At 52.3% G+C, this 27,041-nt stretch overlaps 1 protein-coding gene across 3 annotated transcripts in view; it reads right to left on the reverse strand.

Moving 5' to 3' along the window:
* The window catches only part of spega (striated muscle enriched protein kinase a), a 536,975-nt gene that overhangs the window by 191,077 nt on the left and 318,857 nt on the right, over nt 1–27,041 (reverse strand). For all 3 annotated transcript variants that reach the window (XM_085986741.1, XM_085986740.1, XM_085986742.1), the window contains one exon: nt 6,966–7,089. In XM_085986741.1, coding sequence (XP_085842867.1) covers nt 6,966–7,089 — 124 coding nt within the window. The remainder of the gene's footprint in view (nt 1–6,965; nt 7,090–27,041) is intronic.

The following is a 27,041-nucleotide window of genomic DNA, read 5'->3' on the forward strand; positions in this document are numbered from 1 at the left end:
CTGGGGTTGGATATCGGGTCGTGGGGGGGGTGGTAATGGGTAGTGGGTTACAGCGGTCCCCGAGGGTGTCGTGGGGGGGGGGGGTGGTAATGGGTAGTGGGTTACAGCGGTCCCCGAGGGTGCGAGGTCTCGTATGGAGACTGTGTCCTCCCGCCCGTCCGGGTACGCAATGTAGGCGTACTGGGGGTTGGCGTGGAGGAGGTCAACCCTCTCGACCAGGGGGTCCGTTTTATTGGTCCTCACGTGTCTTCTCAGTAGTACCGGCCCTGGGGACGTCAGCCATGGCGGTAACGCTGTCCCCGATGTGGACTTCCTTGGGAAGACAAACATTTTCTCATGAGGGGTGGCATTGGTGGCAGTGCAGAGTAGTGACTGAATCGAGTGGAGCGCATCGGGGAGCACCTCCTGCCAGCGGGAGGTCGGAAGGCCCCTAGACTTTAAGGCTAGTAGGGCGGCCTTCCAAACTGTTGCATTCTCTCTTTCCACCTGTCCGTTCCCCCGGGGGTTGTAACTGGTGGTCCTGCTTGTGGCTATACCCCTAGCGAGCAGGTACTGGTGGAGTTCGTCGCTCATAAACGATGAGCCCCGGTCGCTATGGATATAGCTGGGGAAACCGAACAGGGTGAAGAGGCTGTTCAGACATTTAATGACCGTGGCACTGGTCATGTCCGGGCAGGGGATAGCGAACGGGAGTACTCGTCAATGATGTTGAGGAAGTACACATTGCGGTCGGAGGAGGGGAGAGGCCCTTTAAAATCGACGCTCAGGCGTTCGAAAGGGCGAGTGACTTTTATCAGGTGGGCTCTGTCTGGTCTATAAAAGTGCGGTTTGCACTCAGCGCAGACTTGGCAGTTCTTGGTCATGGTCCTGACCTCCTCAATGGAGTAAGGCAGGTTGCGGGCCTTGATGAAGTGGAAGAACCTGGTGACCCCCGGGTGGCAGAGGTCATTGTGGAGGGCCCTCAGCCTATCGATCTGCATGCTGGTGTAGGTGCCACACGATAGGGCATCTGGGGGTTCATTGAGCTTCCCAGGCCGGTACAAGATCTCGTAATTGTAGGTGGAAAGTTCGATTCTCCACCTCAAGAACTTGTCATTTTTGATTTTGCCCCTCTGCTTGTTGTTGAACATAAAAGCAACTGAACGCTGGTCAGTGAGCAGGGTAAATCGTTTTCCGGCCAGGTAGTGCCTCCAATGACGCACAGCCTCCACAATAGCCTGGGCCTCCTTCTCGACCGCGGAGTGTCTGGTCTCCGGGCCCTGGAGGGTTCGTGAGAAGAATGCCACAGGTCTCCCCGCCTGATTAAGGGTGGCGGCCAGAGCGAAGTCGGACGTATCGCTTTCCACCTGGAAGGGGATGGATTCGTCCACTGCGTGCATGGTGGCTTTGGCAATGTCCTCCTTGATACGGTGGAAGGCCGAGCGGGCCTCTGCCATCAGGGGAAAAGAGGTGGATTTGATCAGCGGACGGGCTTTGTCTGCATAGTAGGGGACCCACTGGGCGTAGTAGGAAAAAAACCCTAGGCACCTCTTCAGAGCTTTTAGGCAGTGGGGCAGTGGGAGTTCCATAAGGGGACGCATCCGGTCCGGGTCGGGACCGATGACCCCGTGTTCCACAACACAGCCAAGGATGGCGAGGCGGTCTGTGCGGAATATGCACTTCTCCTTGTTATATGTCAGGTTCAGGAGTTGGGCGGTGCGGAGGAATTTCTCGAGGTTTGCGTCATGGTCCTGCAAGTCATGGCCGCAGATGGTCACATTGTCTAGGTAAGGGAAAGTGGCCTGCAGCGCGTTTTGATCGACCATCCGGTCCATCTCCCTTTGGAAGACGGAGACCCCGTTGGTAACGCCAAAGGGAACCCTAAGGAAGTGATAGAGGCAGCCGTTTGCCTCAAAAGCAGTATACTGGCAGTCTTCGGGGCGGATGGGGAGCTGGTGGTACGCTGATTTCAGGTCAATGGTCGAAAAGACGCGGTACTGCGCGATCTGGTTGACCATGTCAGCTATGCGGGGGAGTGGGTAGGCGTCCAGCAGGGTGTAGCGGTTTATTGTTTGGCTGTAGTCGATGACCAGGCGTTGTTTCTCGCCGGTCTTAACGACCACAACCTGGGCTCGCCAGGGGCTGGAGCTGCCCTCAATAATCCCCTCCTTCAGGAGCCGCTCCACTTCGGTTTTGATGAAAACCCTGTCCCCGGCACTGTATCGCCTGCTCTTTGTGGTGATGGGCTTACAGTCGGGGGTGAGGTTAGCAAACAGTGGGGGGGGTGGGACTCTGAGTGTGGAGAGGTTGCATCTGGTGCGCGGCGGGCAATTTGGAGGCTGCTGGCTGCGGACTGTGAGTGGGGGGAGGGGGCCACCGTACGCCATCGTAACGCTTTTGAGGTGGCACTGGAAATCCAACCCCAGTAGAACGGCAGCGCAAAGTTGGGGCAGGACCAGGAGTTTAAAATTATTGAACACAGTCCCGTCTACTACTAGTGTCACCACGCAGTAGCCGCCAATGTCCGCTGACTGGGACTCGGCGGCCATAGAAATCCGCTGGTGCGCAGGCAGGACTGGGAGAGAGCAACGCCGCACCGTGTTGGGGTGGATGAAGCTCTCTGTGCTCCCGGAGTCAAAAAGGCAGTTTATTGCATGGCCGTTTACCTTAACGTCCATTTTGGACCTAGCTAGTTGGTGCGGTCTTGTTTGGTCCAGCGTACCAGAGGCCAGCGTAGGGGTCGGTGTGTCGCTGCGGGTATCAGATGGGGAGGGTTGGCGGCCTGCTGCGTCCCGGCTGGTGTCCAAGATGGCGGCGTCCAAGATGGCTGCTGCTGCGGTGGTTCGCACATGGCTGGGGAGGCCCAAGATGGCGGCCCGCACGGCCCACACGCGGCGCTGTTGGGGGCCCAAGATGGCGGCTCGCACGGCCCACACGCGGCACTGCTGGCGTTCGGGTGGCTTTGGCCTTGCAGACGCTAGCGTAGTGTCCCTTTTTCCCGCAGCCCGAGCAGGTCGCATTCTTCGCCGGGCAGCGCGCTCTGGGGTGTTTGGCCTGGCCACAGAAGTAGCATTTCTGGCCTTGGGATACTGCTGTCTGGCTTTGGGACACTGCTGCGGTGGTTGGGCCGTTGTTGGGATGTGGCTGGGGTGGCACGGTGCTATGGGGCTGTCCTACCGTGTCCCAGGTTGTCGTTCCCCGCGGCGTCCACGGTGCAGAGGAGTAGGCATCCATGCCCCGGTAGGCTGCGTCCAGCGTTAGTGCGATTTCGGAGGCTTTGTCGAGGGTGAGGTTACTCTGCTCCAGCAGTCGCTGTCGGGTGTAGTTGGACCTGTGGCCCGCTACGAAGGCATCCCGGATCAGTTCCTCCGTGTACTTAGTGGACGTTACCGCCTTACACCCACAGGCCCGGCCAAGCACGGACAATGCTTGGAGGTATTCCTCAGTCGATTCCCCAGGTTGTTGCTTGCGACTCCCCAGGAGGTGCCTGGCGTAAACTTCGTTCACAGGGCGCGTGTACTGGGTCTTGAGGAGCTGGAGGGCGGCTGTGTACGAGGTCGCGTCCCGGATGACTGAGTACACTCGGTGGTTCACCTTGGAGATCAGGACAGACAGTTTGTTCGCATCCGTTACGACCGCAGTGGAGGCAGTCAGGAATGCCTCGAAGCACATGAGCCAGTGAGCAAACTTGGTGGAAGCGTCCGCTTCCTGACTGTCCAGGTCCAGGCATGCTGGTGTGAGGATCTTCTCCATTATAAAAAATTTAGTTAATAAAATTGATGCGCCATCAATTACTCAAAAGACTGAGGTTAAGCGAGTAACAACCAGGCTTTTATTAACTAAAGAATGAAGGTCTAGTCTCGAGTGGTCGACCCGTCCAGAATACTAAGGGACTGGGAGGTAGTCACTTATATACCTGGAATAGTGGGAGGAGTCAGCCGAGGCATGTCCAGACCTGTACCTAGTGGAATACGCATACACATACAGACAGGTATAACAGTGGTTTACCACAGCGGGTACCCGCCCCGGGACCCGCCTCCCCGAGGCGGGAAGGGATTAGTGACAATTAACTGCCTGTTAACAGGTAGTTAACAGGCAGTTTTTAGCCTAATCCCTATTTTCATCCCTGAAGGGTGAGATTCCCGACGGCTCCAAACCACGCCAAGTTAGCGAGGCGGGCTTTCGGGCTGAAGGGCTTGGAGGATTTGAGATGTCCGGTGTTCAGATGACTGATGTGTGCATGAGTGCAGAGGTAAGTGTGTTTGGTGTGTTTAAAGTGTTTAAAGAAGTTGTACTTACCTTTACAGCCTTCCTTCCTTTAGGTCTCGGGAGTCCCTCATCTCTCAGGCACAGAAAGCAGAATGACCGCGATCTGTCAAAATCTGCAGCATTCAGCTTTCTGTTCTGTTGAGATCTCTAAATCATCCTGAGAGGAAGGAATTAACTTGGAATACAGATTGTCAGTGTTTGACAGCTTCAAACAGCTGTGAAACGCTGATATTTCATCTGTCAAAAGGTCTTGACAGATGAAATGTCAATCTGTGACGTCACCTGTTGCCGGGTGGCCCTTAATTGGCCTGCTGAGCCCGCTGGGTGGGCTCAACAAGGTCAATCAAGTCAAAATCGCATGGGTTGGCTAGAACTCGATGGAGGCGGGACTACAACCCCGAAAGTTGTAGTCTTGCCTATGAAAATCCAGCCCAATGTTTCAGTTCGGTGACCCTTCGTCAGAACTGCAGTGCATCTTGATGAAGGGTCATCGACCTGAAACATTAACCCTGTTTCTCTCTCCACGGATGCTGCCTGACCTGCTGAATGTTTCCAGCATGTTCTGTTGTTATTTCTAACTCACACCAAGTCCTGTTCACCCATCCACCCCCTGTGCTCGCTGACCAACATTGGCTCCCGGTTTAGCAATGCCTTGATTTTAAAATTCTCATCCTTGTTTTCAAATCCCCCCATAGCCTCGCCCACCTCCCTATCTCTGTAACCTCCCCCAGCCCCACAACCCTCTGAGATCCCTGCGCTCCTCCAACTCTGGCCTCTTGCGCATCTCCGAATTTCATCGCTCTACCATTGGTGGCCGTGCCTTCACCTACCCAGGCCCTAAGCTCTGGAATTCCCTCCCTAAGCTTCTCATAGTAACACAGGAACATAGAAAAATAGGAACAGGAGGAGGCCATTTAGCCCCTCGAGCCTGTTTCACCATTCAATGAGATCATGGCTAATCTGCAACCTAACCCCAAACCTGCTCTCCACCTCTCTTTCCTCTTTTAAAGCGCTCCTTAAAATCTACCTCTTTGACCAAACCTTTGGACACCTGTCCTAATATCTCTTTATGTGGCTCGGTGTCAAATTTTGTTTGATAATCGCTCCTGTGAAGCGCCTTGGGATGTTTTACGATGTTAAAGGTGCTGTATAAATGCAAGTTGTTGTTGTAAACGGTGACACGGATTTGAGGAATTTCCTGACCGTTACGTCCAGCATCGTGCTTGCGTTGCCCTGAAAACTTCGTCCCCCCGCCCCCCCAGTTGGCGCTCCACTGGCCCCGGGTTTTAGTAACTACGATAATGCTGTGGCAACAAGAGCAGGTCAGAGGCTGGGTATTCCGCGGTGAATGTCTCACCTCCTGACTCCCCCCAAAGCCTTGCCACCATCTACAAGGCACAAGTCAGGAGTGTGATGGAATACTCTCCACTTGCCTGGATGAGTGCAGCTCCAACAACACTCAAGAAGCTCGACACCATCCAGGACAAAGCAGCCCGTTTGATCGGCACCCCATCCACCACCTTAAACATTCACTCCCTCCACCACCGGCGTACCGTGGCTGCAGTGTGCACCATCTACAAGATGCACTACAGCAACTCGCCAAGGCTTCTTCAGCAGCACCTCTCAAACCCGCAACCTCTTCCACCTAGAAGGACAAGGGCAGCAGGCGCATGGGAACACCACCAGCTCCCAAGTTCCCCTCCGAGTCACACACCATCCTGACTTGGAAGTTATATCGCCGATCCTTCATCGTCGCTGGGTCAAAATCCTGGAACTCCCTCCCTAACAGCACTGATATTTTTAAATTCATTCTGGGATGTGGGCCTCGCTGGCAAGACTGGCATTTATTGCCCATCCCTAACTGCCCTTTGAGAAGGTGGTGGTGAGCCGCCTTCATGAATCGCTGCAGCCTGTGTGGTGAAGTTGCTCCCACAGTGATGTTAGGGAGAGAGCACCTTCACTATACAGACTGCAGTGGTTCAAGACGGCGTCTCACCACCACCTCCTCAAAGGGCAACTAGGGATGGGCAATAAATGCCGGCCTTGCCAGCGAGGTCCACATCCCCGAGAATGAATAAAAAAAGATAATCAACAGACAAGACGGGTTCAGATATATCATGAAACCGGGATTACACCTCAACTAAAATGGAGGAAACTTTCAGGAATGGGGAACATAAGAACATAAGAAATAGGACCAGGAGTCGGCCATTTGGCCCTCGAGCCTACTCCGCCATTCAATAAGATCATGGCTGATCTTCTACCTCATCTCCACTTTTCCGCCCTATCCCCATATCACTTGATTCCCTTAATATTCAAAAATCTATCGATCTCTGTCTTGAATATACTCAACGACTGAGCCTCCACAGCCCTCTGGGGCAGAGAATTCCAAAGATTCACCACCCTCTGAGTGAAGAAATTTCTCCTCATCTCAGTCCTAAATGGCCAACCCCTTATTCTGAGACTGTGACCTCTGGTTCTCGACTTCCCAGCCAAGGGAAACAACCTCTCAGCATCTACCCCGTCAATCCCCTGAAGAATTTTACATGTTTCAATGATATCACCTCTCATTCTTCTAAACTCTAGAGAATATAGGCCTCAATCTCTCCTCAAAGGACAATCCCCCCATCCCAGGAATCAGTCTGGGGAAGCTGGGAAAGCCTGCTCCGATCAGTCCCCACTCGCACTCAGAGGCACAGTAGATGGAGGCTCCCTGTTACCTTGTCCAGGTGATGTCAGCCTGCACATAATTCAGCGTACAGGTGATGCAGACGCTTTGGTTTTCCACAGCGAACACGACATCTGGCTTGTCTACGATGCAAGGAGCTTCCTCCAGATAGGGGCCTGTGGAAAGAAGAGTAGAGGAGAGCTCGCAGACATGGAAAGGGCTGGAGATATTCTGGTCAGCCGTGGCTCAGTGGATAGAGCTCTCTCACCTCTGAGTCAGAAGGTCGTGGGTTCAAGTCCCACTCCAGAGACTTGAAGCACAAAAATCTAGGCTGCCTCTCCCAGTGCAGTGCTGAGGGAGAGCTGCACTGTCGGAGGTGCCGTCTTTCAGATGAGATGTTAAACTGAGGCCCCGTCTGCCCTCTCAGTTGGACATAAAAGATCCCACTGCACTATTTCGAAGAAGAGCAGGGGGAGTAATCCCCGGTGTCCTGGAGCCAATATTTATCCCTCAATCAACATCACTAAAACAGATAATCTGGTCATTTATCTCATTGCTGTTTGTGGGAGCTTGCTGTGCGCAAATTGGCTGCCGCGTTTCCTACATTACAACAGTGACTGCACTTCAAAAAGTACTTCATTGGCTGTAAAGCACTTTGGGACGTCCTGAGGTCATGAACGGAGCTATATAAATGCATGTCTTTTTTTCTTTCAAATAGTTCTATGGAATAAGAACTTAAGAACTAGGACCAGGAGTCGGCCATATGGCCTTCGAGCCTGCTCCGCCATTCAATAAGACCATGGCTGATCATCGACCTCATCTCCACTTTCCCGCCCAAATTCCATATCCCTTGATTCCCCTAGAGTCCAAAAATTTGTCGATCTCAGCCTTGAATATACTCAACAACTGAGCATCCACAGCCCTCTGGGGCAGAGAATTCCAGAGATTCACCACGCTCTGAGTGAAGAAATTCCTCCTTATCTCAGTCTTAAATGGCCGACCCCTTATCCTGAGACTATGTCCCCTAGTGCTAGACTCTCCAGCCAGGGGAAACAGCCTCTCAGCATCTCCCCTGTCAATCCCCTTTTTATATGTTTCCTGTGAGATCACTGCGCATTCTTCTAAACTCCAGCGAATATAGGCCCATTCTACCTTTAAATCCACATGAGAGGGGTGCCGGGGCCCCCGGGGTTAACGTCTCATCCGAAGGACGGTACCTCCGACAGTGCAGCACTCCCTCAGAACTGACACTGGGAGTGCACTAGATTGGTGCTCAAGTCTCCGGAGTGTGACTTGAACCCACGATCAGTGGACTCAGAAGTGAAGGCGCTACAAACCGAACCAAGCTGACAGTTGCCCTAAGAGTGTAGTAACAGACAAAACGGAAGGCGCACAGTTGCATAGCTTTAACTGCAGTCTGAACACACAATGGAACATGGCTGCACACCTATTCTGGAGAAACTGCCCCCCCACCCCCCCACACAGTTCATGGGAGGAAAAGACGTACACATTGCTGTTCACAAGGTAAGATTGTCATGGAATCATAGAAACTTTCAGCACAGAAGGAGGCCATTCGGCCCGTCGTCCCTGTGCTGGCTCTTTGAAAGAGCAGTCATGCTCAGTCCCACACTCCCGTTTATTGTCCATAACCCTGTGAGTTCCTCATCCTCAAGAACCCATCCAACTCCCTTTTAAAATTATTGATGGAATCAGCTCCCACCACCTGTTCAAGTCGAGCGTTCCCGATCCCCACAACTCTCGGAGTGAAAACATTTCTCCTCATCTCCCCTCGAGATCTTTTTCCAATGATTTTGAATCTCTGACCTCTGGTTATTGACCCACTCACCAGAGGGAATAGTTTTTCTCTCTCTACTCGATCAAAACCTCTCATCATCCTGAAAACCTCTATTGGGTCACCTCTTAACCTTCTCTCTTCCGAGGAGAACAGTCCGAACTTTTCCAACCTCTCCTCATAACTGAAGCCCCTCATCCCTGGTAACATCCTGGTAAACCTCCTCTGTACCCTTTCTAAGGCCTTTACATCTTTCCTGCAGCTGTTAGTCTTAACATAAAAAATAGGAGCAGGAGTCGGCCATTCGTCCCTCGAGCCTGCTCCACCATTCACCAAAATCATGGCTGATCTTCTACCTCAACTCCACCTTCCCACACTATCCCCATATCCCTTGATTCCCCGAGAGTCCAAAAATCTGTCGATCGCAGTCTTGAATATACTCAACGATTCAGCATCCACAGCCCTCTGGGGCAGAGAATTCCAAATTCTAGAGAATTCAACAATAACCTCCGCGCGATTCGGGCCTGAGTGGTTTTAAACAACAAGCTTTAATATACTTTGACTAATAACAGTGTTGTTCGTAGAATCATAGAATAGTACAGCACAGAAGGAGGCCATTCAGCCCATCGAGTCTGCGCCGGCTCTTTCGAAGAGCAATCCAGTCAGTCCCACGCCCTGCGCTCTTTCCCCATAGCCCTGCAATTTTATCTCCTTCAAGTATTTATCCAATTCCCTTTTGAAGGCGACTATTGAATCTGTATCCACCGCCCTATCAGGCAGCGCATTCCAGGTCATAACCACTCGCTGCGTAAAAAAGTTTTTCCTCGTGTCGCCTCTGGTTCTTTTTGCCAATCACCTTGAATCTGTGCCCTCTGGTTATCGACCCTACAGCCATTGGAAACAGCTTCTCCTTATATAACTGTTCTACAGAATTACTAACAATGGCAAGCAATTAATACAACCTGGTTCCCCGCGGACTTCAAGCTGATTAAGCTCGAACTTCGTGGGCTGCCTGCTCGGTTGGGGGACGCTGGCCGTCCTGGGAACTCCAACTTTTGGAAGGAGGATGAGCTATCTTTCTGCTATTCCACCTACTCGGGCTGCACGTCCACATCTCTGCCCTCATCTTCTAGTTATTAATTATCCTACCAAGCTGGTGCCATGCTATCAACTAAAGGCGTGCTGTTAATCTCCTCGACCTCCATCTCTGTCTTACAGGCGTGTTATTGTCCTCTGGAATGTGTAGGCTCTCCTCTTATCTGTAAGTCTCTGCTTCTTTGCAGCCTGTTCCCAAACAAAATCTCTTCAAAGGCTAAAAATTGAGTATGGGGTGCGAACTTCGTCGGGATGCTAAATTAGACCCCCATGACAGAAATTGAGTGGTAGCGCCCCAAGAGGGAAGTGGGACACTACTGGAAGTGCCCCGCACCCCTCTTGGGGTGCTGCGAGGGAATATCGCGGCGCTACGTGCCACAGCGCATGTCGCGCCACGGTACTGCAGGCCTTCCTCCCCTTCTTAAAGGGGAGTGGCCTTGCGCAGCGCGACCCGGGGCCCAGCTGGGCCCACAGGGGATCGGGAGTGCCGGCAAAAGAGCCCGGCACTCAAGAGAAGTGCCGGGCTCTTGGAGTGCAGTCGGCATTCCGCGAGGGGGATGGGAGGGCGGGAGGGGGGTGGGTCAGGAGGGTGGGGAGGGGAGGGGGTGGGTCAGGAGGCGGGGGGGGGTCAGGAGGCTGGGGACGGGAGGGGGCGGGTCAGGAGGCTGGGGGGGGGAGGGGGCGGGTCAGGAGGCCGGGGGGGGGAGGGGGCGGGTCAGGAGGCCGGGGGAGGGGAGGGGGCGGGTCAGGAGGCCGGGGGGGGGAGGGGGCAGGTCAGGAGGCCGGGGGACAGGAGGGGGCGGGTCAGGAGGGTGGGGGGCGGGTCAGGAGGCCGGGGGGCGGGTCAGGAGGCCGGGGGGGGGAGGGGGCGGGTCAGGAGGCCGGGGTGGGGGGAGGGGGCGGGTCAGGAGGCCGGGGGGGGAGGGGGCGGGTCAGGAGGCCGGGGGACGGGAGGGGGTGGGTCAGGAGGCCGGGGGGGGAGGGGGCGGGTCAGGAGGCCGGGGGGGGGAGGGGAGCGGGTCAGGAGGTCGGGGGATGGGAGGGGGGTGGGTCAGGAGGCTGGGGATGGGAGGGGGCGGGTCAGGAGGTCGGGGGGGAGGGGAGCGGGTCAGGAGGTCGGGGGATGGGAGGGGGGCGGGTCAGGAGGTCGGGGGGTGGGAGGGGGGCGGGTCAGGAGGCTGGGGATGGGAGGGGGCGGGTCAGGAGGCTGGGGATGGGAGGGGGCAGGTCAGGAGGCTTGGAATGGGAGGGGGCAGGTCAGGAGGCTGGGGGCGGGAGGGGGGACGGGTCAGGAGGCTGGGGGCGGGAGGGGGGCGGGTCAGGAGGCTGGGGGCGGGAGGGGGTGGGTCAGGAGGGCGGGGGACGGGAGGGGGCGGGTCAGGAGGCTGGGGGACGGTGGGGGGCAGGTCAGGAGGGCGGGGGACGGGAGGGGGGGTCAGGAGGGCGGGGGATGGGAGTGGGGCGGGTCAGGAGGCTGGGGGACGGTCAGGAGGCTGGGGGGGGCGGGGGACGTCAGGAGGGCGGGGGATGGGAGGGGGGCGGGTCAGGAGGCCGGGGGATGGGAGGGGGGCGGGTCAGGAGGCCGGGGGGGGGAGGGGGCGGGTCAGGAGGCCGGGGGGGGGGAGGGGGCGGGTCAGGAGGCCGGGGGACGGGAGGAGGCGGGTCAGGAGGCCGGGGGGGGAGGGGGCGGGTCAGGAGGCCGGGGGGGGGGAGGGGAGCGGGTCAGGAGGTCGGGGGATGGGAGGGGGGCGGGTCAGGAGGCTGGGGATGGGAGGGGGCGGGTCAGGAGGCTGGGGATGGGAGGGGGCAGGTCAGGAGGCTGGGGATGGGAGGGGGCAGGTCAGGAGGCTGGAGGCAGGAGGGGGGCGGGTCAGGAGGCTGGGGGCGGGAGGGGGTGGGTCAGGAGGGCGGGGGACGGGATGGGGGCGGGTCAGGAGGCTGGGGACGGGGGGGCGGGGTCAGGAGGGCGGGGGACGGGAGGGCGGGTCAGGAGGCCGGGGGCAGGAGGGGGGCGGGTCAGGAGGCCGGGGACGGGAGGGGGGTGGGTCAGGAGGCGGGGGACGGGAGGGGGGCGGGGTCAGGAGGGCGGGGGACGGGAGGGGGGGCGGGTCAGGAGGGCGGGGGACGGGAGGGGGGCGGGTCAGGAGGGCGGGGGACGGGAGTGCAGGCAGGTGCTGGCAGGCGGCCAGCAAGCAAAACTGGCTGCCCTGCACCTCGCCTTTAAATTGTGCCTCCCCGGCCGCAGGTAGGCCCCCCTGACCCTGTTGGACATAGCGTCCAGCGGTATGTCAGGGGGCGCTCCCGAAGATCGCGAGCAGGGCGCTGCGCACGGCAACGACGCCATTGCCAGCGGCGTAGCGCCGCGGGGCATGACCGGTTACTGCCGGCCGCTAACCTCCCGCTGAATTTCGCGGGAGGCGTGGGCGGCGTTGCGCCCTTGTTTAGCGCCCTAAGAAGCGCAAAGCAACCGAATTTTTCCCCCCTTATCTGTAAGCTCAGCGAATCCGTCCAGAGCCAGCCCGTTGCGAGGACATTTGAACTTGCTGTACACAGACAGGGTCTGATGGGGAAATGGTCAACTGGTTATGGTCATTGACATGAATCATATGAAATAATACCGTGCGGCCTACGGGTGGTGCTGTCCAGTGAGCGTATAAACACTCGGGCACGGGCCCAGCTTGCGCAGGACATTATTAACAGGAACTAGTGAAACACACAACTAGACCTCCATGTTGTAAAACAGTTGATTAAAGCTTTGTTTAACGCTTAGGCCAAGTGCCTAGCAGTTTCTTACGTCAGTCATTATTCTAACATTGGCCCTGAAGTTAGCAGGTTACTTGGCTCTTGTGCCCTCAGGGTGCAGCGTGAGGTTACGTGCAGTTGTGGTGGTGCGGTGTCACCGAGCAGTGCAGAACCAACATGCAGTGACATGGAGCAAGGCAACTCAAGCCTGCTCCCTCATTCTGCCTGGTCCCCAGCCCGCGGTAGCACTGCATCGCCCGGTGCTGGATCGGGGGCCAGGAGCGAGTGGATAACAGGCAGCCCAGCCGCTGCTGTGCTCCCGCCAAAGTCTCTAACTACTCTGTCCCATCTCCGATTCATTCCTAGATTATCAAAATTCCACGGTGGGATTGGAGTTCACGGTCTACCGTATTGTTTCTCTGGATTACTAGTCAAGTAACATAAGCACTGCACCACCGTTCCAAGTCTGATTCAATGATTTGAGCGTGCCTAACTCATGATTTTCAACCATGTCACTCCCATCTTCCTATTCTTTGAATAAAGTAACACAAAGCCTGGGCTGATGAATCAGGCAATCCCAGCCCACTCTACAAAGTATTTACAGCACAGAAACAGGCCATTTGGCCCAACTGGTCCGTGCCGGTGTTTATGCTCCACACCAGCCTCCTCCCACCCCTCTTCATCTCACCCCATCAGCATATCCTTCTATTCCTTTCTCCCTCATGTGTTTATCTAGCTTCCCCTTAAGTGCATCTCTGCTATTTGCCTCAACCACTCCCTGTGGCAGCGAGTTCCACATTCTCACCACTCTCTGGGTAAAGAAGTTTCTCCTGAATTCCCTATTGGAATTATTAGTGGCTATCTTATACTGATGGCCCCTAGTTCTGGTCTCCCCCACAAGTGGAAACATCTTCTCTACGTCTACCCTATCGAACCCTTTCATAATCTTAAAGATCTCGATCAGGTCACCTCGTAGCTTTCTCTTTCCTCGAGAGAAAAGAGCCCCAGCCTGTTCAGTCTTTCCAGACAGTTATAACCTCTCACTTCTGGTATCATCCTTGTAAATCTTTTTTGCACCTTCTCCAGGGCCTCTATATTTTTTGTATTCGCTTACGGGATGTGGGCGTCGCTGGTGAGGCCGGCATTTATTGTCCATCTCTAGTTGCCCCTCGAGAAGGTGGTGGTGATGAGCCGCCTTCTTGAGCCGCCTTCTTGAACCTGTTGTGTATGTACCTTTAAGAGAAGAACTGGTTCTATACTGCAGTACCGGCAGTGACCACCCCTGTATATAAAGCCATAGCAGGCTTCTGTATTTCAGTCTTAAGTTACCCTCTGTTCAGTAAATACCTGTTATTATTGTTCTCCTGCAGTCCGTGTATTATTAAGGCGCGGACACCACAGTGGCGACGAACATGTTCGAACTCACCTGCAGTACTGCATCACCTCACGGGGATCTTTCCCTGAGAAGAAGCTTCTTGGAGGTCGAAGTCAGAACAACGGGCGTCGACCGCGGGCAACCGCCCAAGGATCCATCAGAGATCGGAGAGTTGCAGGAGAGCCTGTGGAGAGCTGGCCTTGGCTCCCCAGTCAAGGTGTTCCAGCAAATCGTGCTGGTAGCAGGTAGTGCGCTGACCCTTCCGGACTGCGGCGGGCTCGAGCTCGATCGAGCGGCTCTGCAAAGGGGCCGTGCAGCGTCGTCAGGAGGAAAAGAGAGAGAGAGAGGGTGGAGCGCACAGGGCGCGGTCGGTGCTCAAGAACCAGGCAGCGTAGCGAAAATAAAACAAGGGGAAGGAAAAGTGAGACGTGCCGAAGCCGCGGGTCGCCGCCATTACCCTGCAGAACGCTAGGAGCAGCGTGGCAGCAAGGGGAAGAAGGAAAAGCGCGGGAGGCGCCATTTTATTCCATTGGGGAAGAAGGAAAAGCGCGGGAGGCGCCATTTTAAATCACCCAAGATGCCAAAAAGTGGATGTATCACTGCTTTCGACAACGAGGTAGAAGACTGGACCACGTATGTGGAAAGAATTGAAGTGTACTGCAAGGCAAATGAGGTGGCCGATGGAAAGAAGGCGTCGGTATTATTAAATTTGATGGGCGCGAGAACGTACGGCCTATTGCGGAATTTAATTACCCCAGCTAAACCAATGGAGAAAAGTTTTGAAGAGATTGTTAATATCTTACAGGAACACCTAAACCCTACACCGCTGCTGATAGCAGAAAGATTCAAGTTCCATAAAAGAAAGCAGCACAAAGATGAGAGCAATGCTGACTATCTTACGGAACTACGCAAGTTATCAAAGCACTGCCAGTTCGGAGCAGGACTGGCAGACACCTTACGGGATAAGTTTGTCTGCGGGCTTCAGAGTGAAGGAACCCAGACACGACTACTTTCGGAAAAGGACCTGACGCTAGAACAGGCTTTCAGCGTGGCAGTATCCTACGAAGCAGCAGCACGGGGAGCTGCGGAAATACAACAGAAACCACAAGAATACAGCGCTAACGAAATGGCGTATGGAGCAGAAAAGTGCTATCGCTGTGGCAGAACAACCCATGATCAGAAGGACTGCTGGGTTAAGGACAAAGTATGCAGGCAATGTGGGAAAATGGGACACATAGCAAGAGTCTGCAGGTCGGGAAAGAAAACCAACACTACAAGAACTACTAAGGAAAAGTACAAGAAAGTAAAGAAATTGACAGACAATAGTTCGGAAGATCAGGAGAGTGATAAGGACTCCGGGAGCAGGAGACTAAGTTGTCTAAAGTTACACAACGTGATCGCAAAGGAGGATCACCGAACCATTTGGGTCACCCTCATGATAGCAGGGTCCCCAGTAAAGATGGAATTGGATACAGGATCAGCCCTAACTGTCATGAATCGACGAGACTATGAGCGGCTATTCTCACACATACCCTTGAAGGACACCTCCATTGTATTGAAGACATACACGGGGCAAAAAGTCTACCCCAGAGGAAAAATAAGGGTGCCAGTTGAATACAACGGCAAGGAAACACAGAAACTGTATCTATATATACCGCCAGATGGAGGACCACCATTATTGGGACGTGAATGGATCCGAAAAACACAATTGGATTGGCATTCCATTCAGGCGCTAACTGTGACTGATAAAAAGGATGATGACGTCACACCTGGATGACTGTCAAAAATTCTAACTGACGCGAAAGAGGTGTTCCAACAAGGACTTGGGACTCTAAAAGGAGTAACGGCAACGATAAAAATCAAAGATAACGCAAACCCAACATTTTTTAAGGCCAGACCGGTACCTTACGCGATCCGCCCAGCCGTTGAAGCAGAGCTGGAGAGTCTGGAGCATTCGGGTGTGCTGTCCAAGGTGGACTGGAGCGAGTGGGCCACACCCATCGTTCCTGTAATGAAGAAATCATTGAGCAGCACGCCTGGGGAACCGAAGAAGGTCCGCATCTGTGGGGACTTCAAGGTGACTGTGAACCCAGTCCTGCACACAGTACAATATCCACTTCCACGGATAGAAGATATTTTCGCCTCACTATCTGGAGGGAAACGCTTTACAAAGATTGATCTGGCCCAAGCGTATCTACAAATGGAGGTGGAAGAAGCATCTAGGAAATACCTCACGATAAACACTCACAAAGGCCTTTACCAGTACAATCGACTGGTATTCGGGGTAGCATCAGCCCCGGCTATTTGGCAGAGGGCGATGGAACAAGTCCTGCAAGGGATCCCGGGGACCCAGTGTTATTTGGACGACATCCTGGTTACGGGTGAAAATGACAGTGAACACCTTGCCAACCTGGAGCAGGTGCTCACTAGATTACAGGAATATGGGCTACGAGCCAACCGCCCCAAATGCGAGTTCTTCAGGAGACAAATCTCGTATTGTGGCCACATGATTGATGAGGAAGGGTTGCATAAGTCGCCGGACAAGATTGAGGCTGTAGTCAAGGCTCCAGCACCGGAAAATGTGTCGCAACTGAGGTCGTTCCTCGGGTTGGTGAACTACTACCATAAGTTCTTGCCGAATTTATCTACAATTCTGCACCCACTGAATGCCCTACTGCAAACTGGAGTAACATGGAAATGGAGTGATGAGTGTAAGCGTGTCTTTCAGAAATGTAAATGCCTAATCACTTCAAAAGAAGTATTGGCCCACTACAATCCAACACTACCGATTCGGTTAGCATGTGATGCGTCTCCCTACGGCATCGGAGTGGTGCTGTCACACAAATTCCTTGACGGTTCAGAGAGGCCAATAGCCTTTGCATCGCGCTCGTTAACCTCAGCCGAGCGTAACTACGCCCAGATTGACAGGGAGGCCCCCAGCCTGGTGTGGGGGGTGAAGAAGTTCAATCACTATCTGCACGGGCAGAAATTCACCCTACTGACTGATCATCAGCCCCATGTCTCCATTTTTAACCCAAAGAAGGGCGTTCCGGTGATAACGGCGCAACGGCTGCAAAGATGGTCACTTTTTCTAGGGGCACATCAGTACGACATAGAGTACAAGGGTACGAAACAGCATGGAAACGCTGATGGGCTGTCGCGCCTACCGTTGCCTACGGTAGAGGAAGCACCTGCAGTGGACCCTGTTGAGATATTCCATGCGACCATAGTCGAATGTCTACCTGTTACAAACTCAAGTATAGAGAAGGAAACCCGAAATGACCCGACACTCTCTCGGGTCTATGATTTGACGGTGAAGGGATGGCCAGCACATGGCGACTCACTGTTGCCAGCATTCTCGCCAAGGAGAGAACAGCTGTCAGTGTGCCGGGTGTAGTGTATATACCTTTAAGAGAGAACTACTTTTACAGCTCCTGTATACTGTAGTACCGGCAGTGACCACACCTGTATATAAGCCTTGAGCATGCCTCTGTACCCCAGTCTTGAGATTACCCTACTCCAGTAAATACCTGTTGATTGTTCAGTTACAGCATCCGTGTGGTTATTGAAAAACATCATACTCTCAGAATCACGGATCTAACAGTGGCGACGGGTGTCAATTCGAATCTACCTGCAACTCTGCATTTCCCTTCGAGGATTCGCTCTGGGAGGGCGGTGGAAGAAAGTCAAGGCCAGAAGCACGGGCGTCGACCACGAGCAACTGCCCAGTCGTCCGGCAGAGAGTGAACATCGCAGGGGAGGCTGTGGAGAGCCGGGCTTGGTTCCCCAGCCACGACGATCAGCAATAGACTGACGACAGGTACAGCGCAGACCCTTCCCGGACAGCGGCGGCTGGAGCCGACCGACGGCGGAGAGAAAGCCGAACAGCGTCGACGGGGTAAGACAGAGGGTGAAGCGCACAGGGCGCAGCCGGGGGTTGAAAACCGAGCGGCGTCGAGGAAAAACAAAACGGAGAGAGGGTAAAGCAACAGCCGGGTTCAGGACCGAGAGGTGGAAACGGGAAAGGCTCACAAAAAAAAAGAACACGCAGAGCACAGCCAGGGCTCAAGGGCTGAACAGTGTCCGCGGGGAGAAGAAGGGAGAGCGCAGGAGACGCCATTGAGCTGCGGAGAAGAAGGAAGAGCGCGGGAGACGCCATTTTTAGAAGCCGCAGCGGAGAAGAAGGGCGAGCGCGGGAAGGAAGGAAAGCGCGGGAGACGCCATTTTGTGCCAGCGGAGAAGAAGGGGAAGTGTGGGAGACGCCATTTTTGACAGTCAAATCACACCCAGGGATGCCGAAGAGTGGCAGTATCTCTACGTTCGACAATGAAGTCGAAGATTGGGCGACATATGTGGAATGTATTGAGGTGTACTGCAGGGCGAATGAAGTGCCAGATGCTAGGAAAGCACTGGTTTTGTTAAATTCCATGGGTGCAAAAACTTATGGGTTACTGCGAAACCTAATAACCCCAGAGAAGCCAGTGAACAAGAATTTTGAAAGCATAGTAGAAATCCTACAGGACCACTTAAACCCCACACCGCTGCTGATAGCAGAACGATTTAAGTTCCATAAAAGGAACCAACACAAAGACGAAAGCAATGCTGAGTACCTAACGGAACTGCGCAAGCTATCGAAACACTGCCAGTTTGGAGCGGGACTAGCAGATACGTTAAGGGACAAGTTTGTGTGTGGGCTGCAAAGTGAAGGAACCCAGAAACGGCTTCTATCACAAAAGGATCTTACGCTGGACAAGGCTTTCAGTATGGCAGTATCACACGAAGCAGCTGCAAGGGGCGCTGCAGAGATACAACGGAGACCGCAAGAATATGGCACCAATTAAATGTCCTATGGAACAGGGAATTGTTATCGCTACGGCAGAACAACACACGACCAGAAGGATTGTTGGTTCAAGGACCAAGTGTGCAGACAGTGTGGAAAAGCAGGACACATAGCAAGAGTCTGCAGGTCTGGGAAGAAAACCAACAGCAAGAAATCTCCACAGGAGAAGTACAAAAAGGTACACAAGGCGATGGACAGTAGTTCAGACGAACAGAAAAGTGACACAGACTCCGGAAGCAAGGAGCTGGGTTGTCTGAAACTACATAAGGTAACCAAAATGGAGGATCACCAGACTATCTGGGTTACACTCAAGATAGACGGAGTCCAAGTGAAAATGGAATTGGACACAGGATCAGCCCTAACAGTCATAAACCAAAGGGACTACAAGCGGCTATTTTCACATATACCCTTGAAAGCTACAGAGATTGTCTTGAAGACGTACACGGGGCAAAAAGTCTACCCAAAGGAAAAATAAGGGTGAAAGTGATATATAAAGGCCAGGAAATACCTAAAATGGATATATATGTATTGCCAGATGGAGGACCACCACTGCTAGGACTGTAAGATTCGCAATTTTCAGCAAAAATCACGCAAGAAAACTGGATAAAATAAGACTGTTTATTGACCAAAGTAAGCTTGCACAGAAAAACCTTTGATAAAAGGGCATACAAAATGGCCGCCAGGCCCCGTGATCAGTTTATGAACCATTTTATTTCTGTTACTGCAAGCCAGACAGGCTTGTGGATTGAAGACAGTGAGCCCACGAAAGCCAGTCTCTGGGAACCGAAACTCAGAGCAACAGCATACATATTCAATGGATTATAAGTACAGGATGGGGCCCATCAAGATATGGGCGGACAATGTAAAAACACTTATACCCATTCATCGTACAAAGGAAAAACCGTTTAGCAGCCATCAAGGAAAATGTCTGGACCGATCAATATGCGAACCGAGCCACGGTGACAATGCAAAAGACATTGAAAGACATTATCGGCCAGGAAGGCCAGTTTAAGTTATCACCGGCTCCGTTACAAGACAAAGCGCCCCTGCAGAGATTTCTGCCCGCCAAAATTAATACAAAGACAGGACTATGATTTGGCGGGAGATAAGACGGTCCCAAAAGAGTATAACTATGGATTGAAAGTCCATCTAAGTTACTTCGGACTTCGGGTTACTTGAACAACTTCTTCTTCACTGCCACGGCTTCTTGTTGGGCGATTTCAGGCTTCCATTTCTTCAAGAACTTTCTTCTACGAGGAACGAACGAAGGGCGGACGGTGCCCGGATCGGCGCCTCTTCCACTTCGGCAGATCGATGAAAACGTTTTCGTCTTTTTAAAGACGGACGGTTTCGGTAAAAGGACAACGTGGTCGGTGTTCAGCCAAACAAGGCTCGGCCACGACGAGAAGACGACGAGGGTGGCCCGGGTACTGGGGTCGGGAGATCATCGACGACCCAGGCCGACGGAGAAGAAACCCTCTGGAGGACTGGCGATCTAGGCCACAAGATTCTCCCATGTGCATAGCCTGCATCTGGGTCTGCTCCATGAACCCAAATCGACTTAGTAGATCTCAACCTTAACGAGCGCTCATCGAGGCTGGGTCTACCCCACCGCCTCGAGGGAGGAGAGAATATCGACTGCGCCAGAAGTTTCCAAATCCACGTGACGACGGAAAGCGGTGCCAAAAGGGCTGCGAACCCCCTTTCTCGCGATTTCGAGAGTGGTGAGCATGATCCCAAGTTCCCCAGGTCGAAACTTAGTTTAGGTATAGGGGAGGGAGTTAAGGGAAATCGTAATGTGTTTCCCCTTTTACGATGTGCCGTGTGTTCCCCATTTCCATAGAGTCAAGTTCATAAATTTGTGCATGATTGTAGTAACTTTAATCTGTGCCTATGACATGTATTTTGTAATGCTTCAAACTGTTTAAAAATAAAAGCATCCATTTCGTGCTATTCAACCTGGTCTATTGAGTTCTTTCTCTGCACTACTGTTCTCTGCACCTAAGTCCAAGGTCTAGAACCGTAGGGGGAGTGGGTCGAACCACTCAAGGGTAATTATTGCACGAAGCCAGAGCAAGAGAAACCCCCTACAGGACGTGAATGGATCCGGAAGATACAATTAGGTTGGCATTCCATACAGGCACTGAAGGTTGAGGCCAAAAAGGATGACGACGTCACACCTGGACGACTGTCAAAAATGCTAACTGACGCAAAAGAAGTGTTCCAGGAGGGACTCGGAACACTAAAAGGCATAACAGCAACGATTAAAATAGAGGAAAATGCAAGCCCAAAGTTTCTTAAGGCCAGACCAGTGCCTTATGCGATCAGACCAGCTGTCGAAGCAGAGCTGGAAGGGTTGGAACATTCAGGAGTACTGTCCAAAGTAGACTGGAGCGAGTGGGCTACACCCATCGTTCCTGTAATGAAGAGGTCGTTGAGTAATACGCCTGGGGAACCAAAGAAGGTCCGCATCTGTGGGGATTTTAAGGTGACAGTGAACCCAGTCCTTCACACGGTACAATATCCGCTTCCACGAATTGAGGATATTTTCGCCTCACTATCTGGAGGTAAACGCTTCACTAAAATTGATCTAGCCCAGGCGTACTTGCAAATGGAGGTAGAAGAAGCCTCGAAACAATACCTTACGATTAACACTCATAAAGGTCTTTATCAATACAACCGGCTGGTGTTCGGGGTAGCATCGGCTCCGGCTATTTGGCAAAGGGCGATGGATCAAGTCCTGCAAGGGATTCCAGGGACCCAGTGTTATTTGGATGACATCCTGGTCACGGGCGAAAATGACAGTGATCACCTCGCCAACTTGGAGAAGGTGCTCACCAGATTAAAGGAATATGGGCTACGAGCTAATCGCCACAAGTGCGAGTTTTTCCAGAAGCAGATCTCGTATTGTGGCCACGTCATCGATGAAGAGGGGTTACATAAGTCCCCTGAAAAGATTGAGGCAGTAGTCAAGGCTCCAGCACCGGAAAATGTGTCACAACTGAGGTCGTTCCTCGGGCTGGTAAACTACTACCATAAGTTCTTACCAAATTTGTCCACGGTATTACACCCACTGAACACCCTACTGCAAACATGGAAGTGGAATGACGAACGTAGACGAGCTTTCCAGACGTGTAAAGAATTGATCACATCAAAAGAGGTGTTGGCCCATTTCAACCCAGCACTACCAATTCGTTTGGCATGTGATGCATCACCCTATGTGTTGAGTCTGTGTTTCCCAAATGTAGTTATGCTGAATAACTGGACACAGACAACAGAATACTTAAACAGGTCTTTCGTAACTGAGGGTCAGGGCTGAACTGAAATACAAACTGCTCCACAGGGTTTATATACCGGTGTGGTCACCACCAGTACTACAATATACAGGAGCCATCAGAAAGTAGTTCATCACCTTAAGGTAGTCTCTTAAGGTGGTACAGGTTACATACACTACAATTCCTCCCCTTTTAGCTTAACAGTGTACACCCCAATTTAAACATAACATGGATAACATATATACAACTTCATACAAAACTGTTCAAAGATTCAGTCTCTGAGGAGGCCTCCTGATCCGGGCCGGATAACGCCTTTCAGGGGTCTCTGGTTCTCGTTGCTGGGGTGACTCATCCATTTGATCTCTTATGGATTGAACATCATCATGTACGTTCGAGTCTGAGGTAGATGCTACAGGCTCAATAACTTCTTCAATTGGTGTCTCTGCCGTAGACATGGGGTCGACCCTTGTTCTCGATTCCACAAGTTGGTCAGCATGACGTCGTATTACGTTCTCACCAACGTCTACCGTGTACATCAAGGGTCCTTGTCGGGCACGAATTGTTCCGGATTGCCATTTATCATTCCTATAGTCCCTGGCCAACACTGGTTGTCCTATTTCGAAACTCCGAGTGGCCTTGTTATTTACGTGCTGGAATTGTTTGTTTTCGACTTCCCTACGCACATTGGGTTTTAACAAATCCAACCGGGACCGCAACCTCCTGTTATAGAACATTATGGCAGGGCTTTGATTTGTCACTGCATGCGTGGCGTTTCGATATGCCATCAGGAAATTGTCCACCTTGTGTTGTAGTGGAATATGGTCTTCGCTCATGGCCTTTATCGCCTTTTTGAACGTTTGTACAAATCTCTCAGCCAACCCATTGGTAGCCGGATGATATGGGGCAGATGTATAGTGTTTCACCCCATTCTTCTTCATGAATTTCTGGAATTCTTCTGACACGAACTGTGGTCCGTTGTCTGAACATATTTGTTCCGGCAACCCATTCCTTGCAAATATGGTTCTTAGAACTGCGATCATCTTTTCAGAGGTAGTGGTCGACATCTTAATCACTTCTGGCCATTTAGAATGTGCGTCTACCGCTATCAAAAACATGGAATCCATGAATGGACCTGCAAAGTCGATATGCACACATTGCCATGGGGTTGAAGGCCATTCCCACGGATGCAGCGGTGCAATTGGAGGTGCATTTTGAACTTTTTGGCACCGAGCAGCTTTTAGTCAGATCCTCTATTTGTTTGTCGATACCTGGCCACCACACATAAGCCCTAGCAAGGCCTTTCATCTTGACTCCCCCCAGATGACCTTCATGCAGTTCCTTCAGAACTCTCTCCCTTAATTTAGGAGGAATAATCACCCTTGTTCCATACATCAATGTTCCTTGACAGACGGACAGCTGCTCTCGTCTGGCTGAGAATGCAGGTAACAGTGGTTCGCCATGTGCTGGCCATCCCTTCACTGTCAAATCGTAGACCCGAGACAGTGTCGGGTCGTTTCTGGTCTCTCTCTCAATACTCGCATTGGTGACTGGTAAGCATTCGATGATGGTCGAGTGAAATATCTCGACAGGGTCAACTGCCGGTGCTTCTTCCACTGTAGGTAGTGGCAGGCGCGACAGCCCATCAGCATTACCATGTTGCTTTGTACCTTTGAATTCGATATCATATTGATGTGCCCCTAGGAAAAGGGACCATCTCTGAAGCCTCTGCGCCGTCATAACCGGAACACCCTTCTTAGGGTTAAAAATGGAAACCAACGGCTGGTGATCTGTCAGCAGCGTAAACCTTTGGCCTTGCAGGTAATGGTTAAATTTCTTAACTCCCCACACGAGGCTGAGAGCCTCCCTATCTATCTGAGCATAGTTGCGCTCAGCGGAGGTCAATGATCTGGATGCGAACGCGACTGGCCTTTCCAAGCCATTTGGCAACTTATGTGAGAGCACTGCCCCGATACCATATGGAGAAGCATCACAAGCTAAACGAATAGGCAGCGTTGGGTTAAAGTGAGCCAACACTTCCTTAGAGGTGATCAGTGCCTTGCTTTTTTGAAAAGCCCGCTTACAGTCCTCGCTCCACTTCCATGGTACTCCCATTTGCAAAAGAGTGTTCAGCGGATGTAACACCGTGGATAAATTTGGAAGAAACTTGTGGTAATAATTAATCAACCCAAGGAACGACCACAACTGGGATACATTTTCCGGAGCGGGAGCCTTCACAACAGCTTCGATCTTGTCAGGTGACTTATGAAGCCCCTCCTGGTCAATGACGTGGCCGCAGTACGAGATTCGCTTCTGAAAGAACTCACATTTCTGGCGATTAACTCTGAGTCCATATTCTTTCAATCTGGTGAGCACCTGCTCCAAATTCGCAAGGTGTTCCTTATCATTATCTCCTGTAATCAGAATGTTGTCCAGGTAGCATTGTGTGCCTGGAATTCCCTGTAATACCTGCTCCATGGCCCTTTGCCAAATCGCTGGAGCCGATGCCACTCCAAAAACCAGTCTATTATACCGATATAAGCCCTTGTGTGTTGATCGTGAGATACTGGCGTGATGCTTCATCAACTTCCATCTGTAAGTACGCCTGCGCCAGGTCTATCTTGGTGAAGTGTTTCCCGCCAGACAGCGAAGCGAAGATATCCTCAATCCGCGGAAGCGGATATTGCACCGTGTGAAGAACCGGATTAACAGTGATCTTGAAACCGCCACAGATGCGAACCTTCCCAGGTTCCCCCGGCTTGTTGCTCAACGAACGCTTCATGACGGGAACAATGGGCGTGGCCCATTCGCTCCAGTCCACCTTTGACAGTACTCCTGAACGTTCTAGCCCTTCCAGCTCTGCTTCCACAGCAGGTCGTATCGCATAAGGTACCGGTCTGGCTTTGAAAAATTTTGGGTTTGCATGTTCTTCAACCCTGATGTTTGCCATAATTCCTTTCAGTGTTCCCAGTCCCTGTTGGAACACCTCCTTAGCATCGTCCAATATTTTGGACAGTCGTTTAGGTTTGACGTCGTCCTCTTTACAGGAATCTACAGTTAGTGCTTGTAAGGAATGCCAGTCCATATTTATTCTCCGGATCAATTCCCGTCCCAGTAGTGGTGGACCTCCCTCAGGTAACACATACAAGTCCATTCCCTGACTTTCTTTACCATTGTAGACCACCTTTACCTTTATCTTTCCGATGGGGTATACTCTTTGCCCCGTGTATGTTTTCAATACAATCTCCGTATCCCTCAGGGGAATGTGTGAGAATAACCTTTTGTAATCTTGCTTATTCATGACCGTCAATGCCGATCCAGTGTCCAATTCCATCTTCACTTGGACTCCTGCTATCCGAAGCATGACCCAAATAGTTTGGTGGTCTGCTGTGTTACCCACATTATGTATTTTTAGACAACCCAGTTCCTTACTGCTGGAGTCTGAATCCGTCTTCTGTTCATCCGAACTGTTCTCTGTCACCTTGTGTACTTTTTTGTACTTCTCCTGCGGCGACCTTTTGTTGCTGGTCTTCTTTCCTGACCGGCATACTTTCGCTATGTGACCAAGTCTGCCACATTTCCTGCATTCTTTATCTTTGAACCAGCACTGGTTCTGATCATGCGTTGTCCTTCCGCAACGATAGCACTTTACTGCACCCAATGCCATTTCATTGGTGCTGAATTCCGATGGCCTTTGCTGCATTTCTGCAGTGCCTCGTGCTGCTGCCTCGTGCGATGCTACAATGCTGAAAGCTTTGTCCAGCGTAAGATCCTTTTCCTCTAGCAGTCGCTTCTGGGTTCCTTCCTTTAGTAGCCCACACACGAACTTATCTCTCAGAGCGTCTGCTAGTCCTGTACCGAACTGACAGTACTTTGATAACTTGCGCAGTTCGATTAAGAATTCAGCGTTGCTTTCCTCTGTAAGCTGAATTCTTTTGTAAAATTTAAATCGTTCCGCTATCAGCAGCGGCGTGGGGTTTAAATGCTCTTGCAGGATAGTAACAATCTCCGCGAAACTCTTTCCTACCGGTTTATCTGGTGTTACAAGGTGCCTTAATAACCCGTACGTCTTCGCACCCATCGAGTTTAATATGGTTAGTGCTTTCTTATCCGCCGGTACCTCATTCGCTGTACAGTAAACTTCAACGCGTTCCACATAAGTGGCCCAATCTTCTACATCGCTATCAAAAGCAGTGATGTTACCCGTTTTTGGCATCCTTGTTGAGTTTCCTTTATTTAATTTGTTTTTCAAAATGGCGGCTTCCCGCGCTTGGCGGCTTTTCCCGCGCTTGTCTTCTTCCCCCGCAGACTAAAATGGCGATTACCGCGCTGTTGCCGTTCTCGCCTCCCAGCGGTCCTTTATTTCCCCCGACGCTGCTGCTCTTGTTCCCCGCCGCTCCCGCGGTCTTCGTGGACATTAACGCTTTTCTGGCTGCTGCGCGTCTCTGCCCCGATTGCAGTCCGGCCCCTGACACCGGCTGCGGTCGTGTTCTCCGCCCTTTTCTTCGGTTTCCCTCCCCTTCTCCCACTGACAACTCGGCCGACTTTCTCTCCGTGTCACTAGATCGGGCTTACCCGCCGCTGTCGTAGAAGGGATGATCACTGCCTGTTGCTGATGGTGGACTTCGTGGCCAGCAAATCCAACTCGGGTTCTCGATGCCTCCCGTGCGATGCGGTGCTCAGCAGGATGATGAGGGTGGATGCCCCTTTTCGACGCCCGTTCTGAGGACGAAGCTTCCTTGGATGCAAAACTGCTGCTAGGTACGATCAGACTCGTCGCCACTGTTGAGTCTGTGTTTCCCAAATGTAGTTATGCTGAATAACTGGACACAGACAACAGAATACTTAAACAGGTCTTTAGTAACTGAGGGTCAGGGCTGAATTGAAATACAAACTGCTCCACAGGGTTTATATACCGGTGTGGTCACCACCGGTACTACAATATACAGGAGCCATCAGAAAGTAGTTCATCACCTTAAGGTAGTCTCTTAAGGTGGTACAGGTTACATACA

This window comes from Somniosus microcephalus, chromosome 4 (assembly GCF_052327205.1).
Source record: "Somniosus microcephalus isolate GS21.2 chromosome 4, FLI_Smic_1.0, whole genome shotgun sequence".
Lineage (NCBI taxonomy): Eukaryota > Metazoa > Chordata > Chondrichthyes > Squaliformes > Somniosidae > Somniosus > Somniosus microcephalus.